This window comes from Ostrea edulis, chromosome 3 (genome assembly GCF_947568905.1).
Source record: "Ostrea edulis chromosome 3, xbOstEdul1.1, whole genome shotgun sequence".
Classification (NCBI taxonomy): domain Eukaryota; kingdom Metazoa; phylum Mollusca; class Bivalvia; order Ostreida; family Ostreidae; genus Ostrea; species Ostrea edulis.
The window spans coordinates 48,058,725-48,071,875 of record NC_079166.1 but is presented as its reverse complement, the minus strand read 5'-3'; the positions used below and the strand labels follow the sequence as shown (position 1 = coordinate 48,071,875).

The following is a 13,151-nucleotide window of genomic DNA, read 5'->3' as shown; positions in this document are numbered from 1 at the left end:
AAAACTTAATTGTAATGGGATATGTTATTTGGATTTGACATATTTGTAAAACATTTTTCAATTTACGTCAACCGAAAGTAAAACGGCTGGATGCCGAAGTCCAAAAGTGGGTGCTGGATGCTAAGTTAGCAATTTTCAGAGATTAGTTGGGGTTGTTGAAGTTATTTAGGTATTTTTCATTTGTTGAAGTCTATTTTGTGAGGAAAATTATATCTAAGATCCAATGTATAATAATACTCTTCAATGGAGCTGTGGTATATTATACGTGCATTGCGTGTTCAGTATTTTTCTGCCTTAGAAACGGGTGCAAGCCTTCTTAATATTGAAGGCCTACTGGTAAAGGTAACTTAGGGCCTACAGAAAATCAGACTCTATACACAAAATTGGATTTTATGTTGCTATTTACTATAGTTTATGTATGTATACACAATGTCATGTGAAAATATCGACCTTCAACATTACTCTTTACTAGAATATTTTTCTTCATATTTTCACATATTGTGTATCTATATTACTATATAAAACAAGAGTGTAGCATTACATTTCATGGGTCTTCAATTACCTGTAGATCTCCAGTTAGACAAGACATCAGATACAGGTATTTCCAATATTTCTCAAGGCACTAGGCCTAGTAAATTGTACTTGAAATATTTGTAGCAAAATTAGTTTCATAAAGTTGAAATAAAACTTTAATCACTTCATCTGCATAACTCTATACATTTGCTTTTTTATATGTGTTCTTTCTGTAAGATTGCTTTAGGATTTTAACAAAAGCTGAGATCAGCGATTTCCCCAAATTATGTATGTTATCTCATGTGCTGCAGTATTTCAGTAAAAACACACACTATGATTTATATCACTTGCATCTGGATGGTGATCGTATATATTGCGTTATAACCATATAAATTCTATCAACAAAATAAGATTCAGAGGGTCTGGGTTCGAATTTTGGTTTGGTCAGTTGCATTTTCTTCCTTGCCGTTGCATTTGATTTTGTAAACCAGTCCCTGGAACTGACAGGTGAAAATGCCTGCAGGGGATAAACATCATGGGTTGATGTCTTCAAGATGTGAAAACAATTAAGGAGTCATGAATGTGGCAGTCAGACAGGTTCGATCACTGTTGACCAGATAGCTCAGTTATTAGAGCACTTGACAGGAGATTCAGAGGGCTCAGGTTCGAATTCTGGTCTGGTCTGTTGCATTTTCTCCCTTTGTGTTTCACAGGTATATGTTGATATCATTGGTGTAGTTTTGAAAGGTAACCAATAATCTGTACTTGGCCAAATCAATGAGGTTTAAGCAAAATCTAATGTTTGATTAAATAGAATAACTGATTAATTGAATACACATGTATAGTAAGTTTTGTCTAAAACAACCGTATGATTACCTAAATACCCAATTTAGATGAAAGGTGTTGAACACACATTTGATATCATAGTCAAGTTTGCTTTGTTTGCAAGTTAATATTTTTTCAAATTCTACCCTTTAGATCTACATAAATGATATTGTCTGATTATTACCTAACTAGCTTGACCCACAGAAACTGATGTCAATTCTTAAATCTGGGTATAGTTAATATGCTAAATTCACACTGACCACCCAATTAGAGATGTTGACTCTGTAACATATATTGTAAATAATTTATTCATTTGCATTTATTGCATCTAATTTGCAATGCAGTTAATTTGTAATTCCATGAAATTTATGTTGTAGGTTTGATGATGGAAAACTGGAAGAGCTGGCCCATCTGGTTCCTGCTGTTTGCATATGTCTTCTTTGTTAGTACTCTTCTCATAAATTTCATCCAGCTGCTGACCCTGGTAATCTGGCCATTTGATAAAACCCTCTTCAGAAAAGTTAACTACTACCTGGGATATGCCTCATGGTGCCGTGAGTATTTCATGCACCAGAACTGTTTCTTTTAAGTTGTAGTTTACAGTATTTAATGGCAGAGATTTGTCATGGTGACCATCATTTCTACCACTTTGACAAATATCGGGGAAAGTTCTTTCCCGAATTCTTTAGCTTTTATCGAGTAGATTGAGTCAATTCAGAATTTGAAATACACAACTGATTTTTAACAGTTTTATCATCTTGTCAATATTGAATTCATGTGCATTTATACATAGTTTATTTTATCAGAATTTACTAGTGTTGGACAGTGGTGGGCTGGCTGTGAATGTGTATTACACATGGACCCAGAGGAAAGAAAATATCTAGGTCATGAACACATAATGGTTATCATGAACCATAAGTATGAGATAGACTGGCTCATGGCATGGATATTGTCAGAAAGAATGAGAATGCTTGGGGTAAGACTTTATTGTCACTCTTTACATTGGAAAGATGGAAGACTTATGTTTGATTTGAACACCTGCCACATCTTGTTGTTGAATATATTGTGTCATAAAAATACAAAAATAGGTCAGCTAAATGAATGTCAGTTTTGAGTTTTGGTAGGACATATTAGCCTAGCTATAGTTGTTTTCATTTTTTCTAAGCATTAGATAAAAGACTTCCATTGCTTTTTCAGGCTACAAAGATCTATGGGAAGAAAGCTCTGCAGTTCATACCTCTGATTGGCTGGGCATGGTGGTTCACAGAGACACTGTTCCTGAAGAGGGACTGGACGAAGGACAAGCAGATTATCCAGGAAGGTGTTAGGACAGCCATGGAATATCCTGAAAACTACTGGGTTACTGTAAGAATACTGTAATACATTTAACATATCAAGAGAAATAAGTATACATTCAGTGTTTATGTCATCAGGATTCTTGCGCAAAATGCAATTTATTTTGAAACAGAAGAATGAATGTCAATGATTGATATTCATTTAATGTCAAGAGGGATTCAAAATCTTAGATTGCAATGTTCAGAAAAATTCTATTATAACCTTGTTTTTACAAATCACAAGGATGCAATATGTCAAATTAATATCCAAAAATTCTCATATTGTGTAGATTCAAATTTGTTTAAACCATGACCTCTAGGGGTCAGGCTGGGGCCAAAGTGGAAAATAGCAATATAGTAATGTAACAAATTCTTTTCCTTTAGAACCTCAAAGATACAATTTGTCAGACTAATATGCAGGCATCCTCATAATTGTAGATTGAATTTGTTCATACCATTACCCTTGGGGTCTTGGAGGGGAAACAAGATGGATTTTAGATTTTGAATAGGAATACGAATGAACATTCTTCTGTGTAGATTCATCCTTGTTTAAACTGTGACCCCAGGGCTAGTGTTAATAAATTTTTGGCATTCAATGTTTTACATAGGAGTATGTGAGAAAATTCTCTAAATAACCATAATACAATATTTCAAATTAATATGCTAGAGTTTATGCAGTATAGATTCAGGTTTGTTTAAACCATGCTCAGGATGGGGGCCATACATGGTATTTATTGTTTAACATGGGCAAATGCAACTGCTCAAGTGAATAATGTGGTTGATGAAATCTAGTTTATATTGTCATGGTGATGCACATGAGGATATTTTGTCTGATTTGAAATTATCCTCTGTACTTATTTAGCTTCTGCTGTTTCCTGAGGGAACCAGATTAACAGCTCAGAAACTACACAATAGTCACATTGTCGCTAAGGAAAAAGGCTACCATATAATGAAGCACCATCTGCTGCCCAGACCAAAGGGGTTTGCTTACTCGATACAGGAGCTGAAAGGGAAGTGTACGTATCATAGAAAGATGTTTACCTTACAAAACATATCATGCAAGGGGTTATTGTAGTGAACTGTAAAATTAGCATTTCATTCAAATGATTTTGATAGAAAGATAATATAGTTATATTGTTGTTGAATTTTTAAAAGACCAAGGGGTACACAGAAGCAAATTGATATGCAAGCATCCTCATGTAGTGTAGATTCGAATTGGTTCACACCATGACCCCCCTAGAGCAGGTCTGGGTCACAAAAGGAGCTCAGAGTTTATCATTAGAATACATAGGGAAATTCTTTGGGAAAATTCTTCTAAAAAATCACGAGGGCAACATTTGTGAAAACAATAAGCATTAAGCAAACATCCTGCTATAGATTCAGATATATTCACATCATGACCTCCTCTGCCATGGTGGAACCAGAAAGGGTTTCAAGTTTTACATTAAAGTATATGGAAAAAGTATTTAAAGGCTTTGTTCAGGTTGAAAAGAACAACAAGGATACAAGTCATCAAATGAGTATTTAAAAAAACCTTTTTGGAAACGATGTTAGTACAATTTATCAATTCAATAGGCAAGCATCTTCATGTATTTTACATGTATATTTATTGTCCCCATGCCTTGGACAGGGCCAAAATAGGAATTTGATATTTTACATTCATGTATATAGGAAATTTTAAAATATGTACCTTTATTTCATGAACCATACAGCTCTACATGTAGCCAGTTAATTCAATATTTAAGTGTCCTTATGTAGTGAAGACTCAGTTTTTTTCATTCTTTGGAGCCAGAATGATGGGGACCTAAATATTTACATGCTTGTATTACTTCAATTACATGTAATATGATGAAGACATTTTTCTTAATCTGATTTATGACACCTTGGGCTAGAGTTGGCATACAGTAGAGATATCAAGATTGCCTGTGGAAATCTTTTACTAGAATCTTTCAAATTGCAAGCACCCTAAGATATGTAGTGTATAAAGTGATGCTACAGCAGGAGTTGGCTTGTTGTTGAGTCACTGTTATTAATTATTCCCTTAAATCTCTATATGAGCAAGGCAACTCACGTGAGCATTCAATCCACTTGTTCCTGTTTTTGATGGTTAAAAAGATATCTCCCTATATCAGCCATAGCTACAGTCCCAAGTGCTTAAAAATATATATAATTATGAAATATCTCCATGTCATTGAAATTTTCTGCTCTGATGAACAGAGACTCTCTTATCAAACATGGACTGAACTCTCTGATATTCTTATAAGCATACTTCTTAAATATTTACATTTTCAATGTTTTTACCTTTTATATCATTACACAATGGAATGATAGCCATTTCCTCATGAATGTGCTGCAGTTGTAAACAATGTGTGTATGAATACATAACTACTTAATAAATATAGTACATGTACTGTATGTCTATTTTATTGGTTGGGAATTCTAACAGAAATTAAACGAGAATGAAAATATAAGAAATAAATTTCAATTTTGAAAATAGTACCAGTACATGAGGGTATGAACTGCAATGCTTTACAGTGGCATATTTTCCCAAAGCGTTAACACACTTGATGAAGTATGTCGATGTATGCTGCATTATTGGAACCACGTGTGACTGTACGACTTCATCAATATACTGTTGAGCCATCAAAGTACCCTGTAGGTGAACCAATGCTGTCCTGCCTGTATAGGATATTACTGCCCACATCATAACACTACCCCCTCCAAACCAGTCAGCCTCCTGGATGCAATTATGCACAAAATTTTCAATTTGGTCCCTATACTCTCTGAGTTTTCCATCAGGCCTCTGCAGTAAAAATTGAGATTCATCACTGAACCAAATTGTCTGCCAGCATTGCTGCGGCCATACTCTACAAGTCTGAGACCATTAAAGTTGGTTCTGGTAATGTTGTGGAGGCAGAACAATGCCATGAACATGTCTAATCCCGGCATCCTGTAGTTGATTGCAAACAGTCTGATCTGATATTCTGCAGTCCTCGGGAATGGCAGATACTGTAGATGACACTGTTGTGAGTCATTGACAAAGATGTGCTTATGTGGGTTATGAATTTTTTTTGCAATGCTAGATACCTTCATCACATGATGAAACAACAAAGAAAGCATTTGATTGTTTAAATGAACCATAGACTACTCCACAACCACGATTTAAAATCCCCATGCACATACTTCGTACCCTACAACATTATGTTGGTTGTTACATGTACATGTTGTTGTTGTATTTTTCAGTGAATGCAGTTTACGATGCTACAGTGGTATTTGATGAGGGATATCCCTCCTTGATGGACGTCTTACACGGCAAGAAAATCTCGAGTAGAATCAGGGCTCGGTAGGTAATTAAGTAATACCCTGTACCCCAAGTATATTGTATGTGGTGCAATAATTTAAGATTTCATAATTTAGAATAAATCATAGATTAATTACTCTTCTATTAGTACCAAAGGCACTAGAAATATGAATATCGCTAATTTAAGTACACTCATAGTATTTACATGCAAGTTCACGAGTCTCTGATGTGTGTTATGGCAGTAGAGTAGTATAATGATGAACATCTGCCAGAGTTGGTTTTAGAAATTTACAAACTTGTGAGTGAATTTTACACCCAACACAATTTCAACAACTCCTTTATTGTATAGTTATTTAAAAACATGTTTCAGTTGTTTTATGTTGATGTTTTATTTTTTTATTTTCATGTCAGGTTTAGAAAATGAAGCATTATTGGCATTGGTTTGAAAGTATACAATGTCACAGTTTGGCACATTTAACATTTGTCCAAAGTCATCGATTGATTCTAGTAAAATGTTTAAAAGATATTTGCTAGTCCTTAATTTGGATTGAAATATTACATGCATTGATGCTTAATAGATAAGACATCAAAACTATTTAAGAGAGCTTACCAAAGGATATGTCTGGTCTACCATCTTCATTTATACATTTGTAGTTAGAGTACAGCAATGTTAAGTTTTACCCAGATTGTTTCAGGAGGGATCCTGTTACAGTGTATTTCACAAAAAAGCGGTGTTCAATGATGGCCCGGATATTTTATGCTAAAATCCTCTAGAATATATTGCTAATAATTGTTAGCTATATAATCCTGTTTTGTTACAGGCGATATAAAGTTAAAGATCTACCAGACTCAGAAAAAGACCTGTCAGAATGGTTGAGGAATTTATTTAAAGAAAAGGTAAAGTACATTTGTATCATTGGAAGAGGATTTATAGACTTAATTAGAAGTCTGTCTAGCAGTCACTCAGACAAGTCACTCAAAAGAAAATTCTGTACATTTAGGTCATCTGAATATACTCAGGTGACCTATCGTGATCTGTTTTTGTGGGTTAACATTGGAACATTTGAACTTCTTCCCAGATACTTCTGTAAAATTTTTACCAAGTAGCATATGGGGGAGGCCCAAAGCCTGTGTTTTTACTTCAGGACATCATGTAGACAGACTGTGTGCATAGTCATGGCGCACAAGAAGTATTAATAAAAATTCATTATTTCTTAAAAGACCTTAAGTCCTGGACATCAAATGCCGAAATTTAATATATAGTGCATGTAAGAATGAAAAGAGAAGCATTAAATTTGTGAAATTCATGGTCCTTCTGTCAGGAACTTACAGGCAGGGTTCTTTAGTGAAAAAAGTTTATGTAATGCATTATAGAATATTGAAAGATCTTATTTAGTCAATCTAATTAAAATTAGATGTTAGATCCGCTTGCATACTCAGATGTTAGATCCGCTCATGTACTCGCATACATAATGAATTTTAATAATTTTAATAAGATTGTTATTTAGTATACTTTGTGTTTTCTCTATTACAAAATTGATAAAATATAATGTTTATAAACAAATTGTATGAAATCAAAGAATATATAGACTATAGAGTACGTGTACACTGTATGTTAACAAAATACAGACACAGTAGATTGTGCTAGAAATGTGGATTTTTTTTCCAGGATGATGTTGTGGAAAGGTTTTATCAAACCAAAGAGCTGGATCGACCAGGATATCTTATACCAAAACGCTATAATGACCTAGTCATGCATTTATTCTGGATCATTGTGACACTTGTGCCATTGTTCTTTTACCTAGTCAATGTATTCTTCCATGGAAGTCTTCTTCATCAAGCTGTTATAGTCATAATATTTTTTCTAGGTAGGTACATAATTATGTGTGGAACAATTATCCTCGGAGGTCCAAGAGTCGTTACCCTAAGGATGTTTGCCACATTAATCGCTTGTTTAAACTTGTTACACTAAATTTATTATAACATACCTAAAGGACTTCTATTTCTTCGTAGGACTTTACATCATTTTCATTATTTTTTCTTTTAATAAATAAATAATTGAGCACTGTAAACACCAATGAAGCGGAGACGCCATTTTGAACAACTGTAAGGCCAAAGCAGTCTAAAGATTCGTTTATAATGAAAAATAATGCAACAATGAATAAATGGGGAATTGCACGATATAACAAATTCAGTTAACAAATATAATAACATTGGATAACAATTTTAACAATGTAATTAACATTAAAAAAATTTAATCAATATAATAATAACAGTAAAGCATATTGGGATAATTGTAAACATTTTAATCACTCTTCTGTACAGTGAGGACAGAAAAATGAGTCATTCCTTCTAACAAATCTCACAGGTGAGCAGTAAATTAAATGAACCCAGTGGTTACATCTGTCACACTGTGCCCATTTGGTAAACACTAAAGAAACACAATTCTTGATCTGTTCCGGTTGCCATCTGTGACAAATGCAACAAAGCTTCGATGGATCTATGTTCTCAGTGTCACTGTCCGAGTCACTATTGGCATCATCAGAAATCAAATTTATAGCTGATGGCCCTGGTTGTTGAGTGTCATCAATGAAAACAATTTCCTTTTTTGGTTTGGCTTTCCTCACACTGGTTGACTTTTTTTCCCCATGTGATCCTTTCTGAATTCTTTCGTGCTCCACCATTTTCTCAATTACTCCATCAGAAATTTCCTTCCCTGCCACTATCTTACTTAATGTTTTTCTCTCCTTGCGAACTGAATCTCTCTTTACGTCCTTCAAGTGTTTCTCTTTGTTCACTAATTCCATTACAAAGCCCCTGTCTTCTTCCTCAGTATCTGAATTGCCATTATCATTGTGTGTATTCTTTTCACTTAGTGTTGAGTTTACATCAGGGCTGATTTGTTTGAACACCTCTGCTGGAACCAGACATTCCATCCTCATCGCTTCAGAATTCAAAGGGGAGATACCTGTTTTTCTGAATCCAGACTGAATATTTTCTGGAGAAAGTGCTCTAGTGTATGCTTTGCCAGCAACATCACATACATTATATCGGGTAATGTTAGCAGAGGACTCCCTCATCAATTTGTGGCACAGGTTGTTGTATATTTTCTCTAAGGGACCATAGCAGGAGACATCCATGGGCTGCAAGATGTGACTGGTATGTGCAGGTAAAATGAAGATGATGATGCCCTGCTGTTTTGCCCATTCTACCAGATTAACAGAAACATGGGAGCGGTGTCCATCCAAAAGTAGAACCTTTTCATTGTCTCTCCGAGGTACAAACTTCAAGAAATGGTTTTCTAAATATTAACGGAATACAACACCATTTGACCAACCTGTTTCACTCATAGTCCCATTAGTTCCTGGAGATGCCCTATTTAATAATTCTGGTCTCATCCGCTTCCCGGGGAAAATAAAAAATGGTGGTATGACAACTCCACTGGCACTTCCTCCTCCAAGAATAGTAATAGTTTTCCCCCGACCAGAAGTTACAGCCTGTGGGCAGTATGTGGAATCACTTACAACTGATGGTGGTTTATGATCAATGGATATGCCCTTTTCATCTATGTTATAAATGAGATGCGACTTGTCATGCATGTTATATGTTGAGATAGTGTTTGCAAGATTCTTGAAATACTCAGCAACTGTCTCTTTGGATGCCATCTTTGCTCGCACATGTTCAAGTCCCCTTGGCTTTAAGACTTTGAGCTCAGACCATCTTTTGAGAAATCCCCTCATCCACTTCATTGTAAATGGCTTATCCATTGTTCTTTTGCCAAGATGCACAGCATAATCAGACGCAATATCAACACATTCCTGTCTAGTGTATCCATACCCATAAGCTGCCATTGTCTTAAAATGTCTAACAAGATTTGCTTCTTCAAAGCACTCCAGCACAGGACTTTTTCCAAAAACTGCAGTTTCTGGATCTACCTTCTGTAGAACTCTATCCCTGAGAGTTGTATCAGGCACATAAAACATTCTCGATGCTTTTTTAACCGACATTTTGTGTTCCTTTACCATTTTGTAGGCGTTTGTCAAAGCTGTGGGAGAATACAGTCTGTATTTTTTCTTTTTGGACACAGGATTAACCTAATAATAACACAAAACATTTTAAAAATGCTATAGGGAACTTCCCTCTTCGTAACGAAAAATTATCTTTGTTTGGCCTTAAACATTCCAATCAGATCACATGACTTTCATTCGCTGGATGTCAACAAAGGAGACAACCGATGTTATATTCTTAAATTTTGGGTTTAGAAGTGTATTTGACCATTTCCATCTGTGTCTTTATTTGGGATTAAGTAATCTTAGCAAATATTTGAATAAAAAAACAGAAAAGAAAATATTACCTGTTTTGATCGCATTGTCGACTGTTGTGTAGTAAGATGTGACGTCACATATCATTAGTAAAAATTTTCTCACGGATTGCGCAACCTCGGATTAAATCTCGCGAGATATGTGAGGAAAAGAAAAGGGACACGACTCCAGGACTGTAACGAATTTAGGGCCTCCGACGATACAATGTTCCTTTATGATTCATCTAGAAATTACAAATCTGTTGCTACCAAAACTTAGTAGTCTTGAGTAGATATGGTAAAATAAGGGATCTACTATGTTTTTACCACATGCTCATGCTTAAAACAATGGTAAATATTAAAATCGTTAGGGATAATCCTCAGTGAAAATTGAATACCATTTCTGCCAGGTCTGTACATTCGAATAAAAAATCTAATGAAAGGATATGTTTTAGTTTCGTCAATTTCCGTGGGCATCAAATTTCGTGTATTTGTGATGAACTGTAGTTTTGTTGATATGTTCTATACTCTATGTTCTTCCGTTATGAACAAAACTTGCACTTCCATGATCACTTGATTGTGTCATCAGGCACAACTTTGAAAGTAAAGAAAATTGGTTTTCCACAAACAAGTATAAAACCACAGTATAGGGTTTAATGAAATGCTTACTGTGTGTATTTATTAGTCTACAGTGTGTTTATACATTGTGACGAGCTTCCACTTTTAATATTATGTCATTTTCTTCTAGTGAATTTGTTAGCCAAATTCATGATTGGGTATACCCAGCTGGAGAAAGGGTCCTCCTACGGAAAAGAGATAACCAAAAAGAAGGAGGCATAAAAAGATACGCTCCACAGCAGAGAAGGGAAGAAGGAGTCTTAGTGACTTATAGTACAGTACAAAAATGTTATTACCATAGTATTTACCTAAAGAACAAACTGTAAAACTACCTTTCATTTGATTTATTTTATCAAATGGGTGAATTTAAATGATATTAAACAATGATACATATTACTCTACAGAAGCAAAATGACTATGGATGAATGTAAAACAGGTCAAAATCATATTTCAATGCTCGGGGGCTGAAATAAGACGGGGCGACATTTCCCAGTATGCAGTAGCACGAGACCCAAGATCAGATCGGCAATAGTTCCTTCCCGATATGCCACAATGTTTAAAATATTGTACATTGTTTTTAGAAGTTTTTATTCCTATTGATGTTTTATACTTTTTTATTTTGTGACAACATTGTTGTGATAGGCTTGAAAACACCAATGTTTTACCATTCAGCTTCTACCTGGAAATTCTTGTCATTCTGTGTTTTTATCATTCCATTACAGCTTTAATTTCTATTAATGAATGGTCTTTTTTTTTCTTGGCTTGGATAAAGTTTACTTTCAACTTTTATTGCTGACTGAGAAGATACTGTGAGATAAACTCATACAATATATAATCCAGGGGATTATTACATGTATTATACATGTATTATTATTATTATCATGAAAACCAAATTACTGTATGTAATTCTCTTTAACACCAGTTACACCACACCAATGATTAACATTACTAATATATATCAATATTGAGATGTTTCTATTGATTTTAATGCCCACCAGGACTTGGGTCATGGTCAGGGAAGTGTTATATACATGTAGATGTATGCTGTTTTTCTGTACACACAATGATTTACATTTTGTATAGATTACTAGATATACATGTACATACAGTCATGTAGTACAACAGAGGGTAGAACTAATGTATTGATTTCTGTATTACAACAGTATGGCTATTTACCACTCAGTATCAAGGCAGGAATTCAGGTTTATACTCATTCAAAACATACCATTGTCAAATTCATGTTTATACACTGTATTTGCATTTATGAATATTATTTATGTCTGATTAGTTATTTAATTACATATGATTGTGATATTTGATCATTTGCATGAGTTTTTGTTCCATTTCTCAGAATGATTCACTTATTCTTAAGTGACATTCCCAGAAAATCAAAATGATGCAGAAAAAAATAATCTGCAAAATAATGCCAAAGCATAGTATGAGAGATCCAATCAGAATTATAGGGAAGGAGACTATTAAAAATCAGCTGGAGATGGACAGGTGGTCTATTAAAATGTTTTGACTTGAAAGTGTATCTTGTATTTTGAGTTCTCTATTCTATGATGTATCTTCTGTAAGACTGTCATTCATTATTAGCCTGTCTGGACGGATGTATCTTCTGTAAGACTGTCATTCATTATAAGCCTGTCTGGAGGATGTATCTTCTGTAAGACTGTCATTCATTATTAGCCTGTCTGGAGGATGTCCCTGGAGAACTACTGTGATACCACGGGTGACATTGACCATGTTGTCATCCATCCATCACATCAGTTTTATATAAACTAGCAACCCTTAAATGATTAAAACTTATGTAGAAATCTGTGATTTACATATTAACCCCAGTGAAAAGAATATGGTGTTTATAGCTTTGTGAAAGTACATATAGTTCTTTTGATTTGATGTACATCGTCATATGATCATTATGATATGTTTTTTAGTTTGTATTAGGTAAACCAATATGAATTATAGAATCCTGTAGATGCTGCAAACAATTGTACATTTCACATAATGTAATCACTGTGCACATGTTAATAAAGGAATCTTTCACTGAAATAGAGTGTTTTAAGACCGCCATTCCTGTTGTTCTCATGCTCCGTTCTTAAGAGTCGCGAATGACGAGAATGTGCACATGAACTTGTTCTTCAACCACATGGCCACACTGCCTATATGTGGTGTGAGATTTTGCACCTTGAACCTTTTCTTATGAATTGCACTTGGCGTTTGAGATAGCCAGGAATTTGTACTAGTGCGAAGAATAGCG

General features: G+C 34.7%; 2 protein-coding genes across 3 annotated transcripts; one reads left to right on the top strand and one right to left on the bottom strand.

The window, feature by feature from the left end:
* The first annotated feature begins 75 nt into the window (after nt 1-75).
* On the top strand, nt 76-12,943 carry LOC125674121 (1-acyl-sn-glycerol-3-phosphate acyltransferase delta-like). Of its 2 annotated transcripts, none has more exons than XM_048911166.2 (9): nt 76-124; nt 1,716-1,892; nt 2,145-2,314; nt 2,536-2,703; nt 3,535-3,688; nt 5,916-6,015; nt 6,795-6,870; nt 7,643-7,841; nt 11,022-12,943. In XM_048911166.2, exons 1-9 carry the CDS (start codon nt 91-93, stop codon nt 11,111-11,113), a joined length of 1,170 nt encoding a protein of 389 aa, XP_048767123.2. In that variant the 5' UTR covers nt 76-90; the 3' UTR covers nt 11,114-12,943. The 2 variants fall into 2 exon arrangements, with proteins under 2 accessions (XP_048767123.2, XP_048767125.2); XM_048911168.2 differs by lacking the exon at nt 76-124 and adding an exon at nt 206-342.
* LOC130052596 (uncharacterized) lies at nt 8,092-10,663 on the bottom strand. The gene is made up of 2 exons (XM_056158015.1): nt 10,328-10,663; nt 8,092-10,067 (listed from the first exon to the last, which is right to left on the bottom strand). The coding sequence occupies exons 1-2, from the start codon at nt 10,340-10,342 to the stop codon at nt 9,282-9,284; spliced, it is 801 nt and encodes a 266-aa protein (XP_056013990.1). The 5' UTR covers nt 10,343-10,663; the 3' UTR covers nt 8,092-9,281.
* Nucleotides 12,944-13,151: the final 208 nt, after the last annotated feature.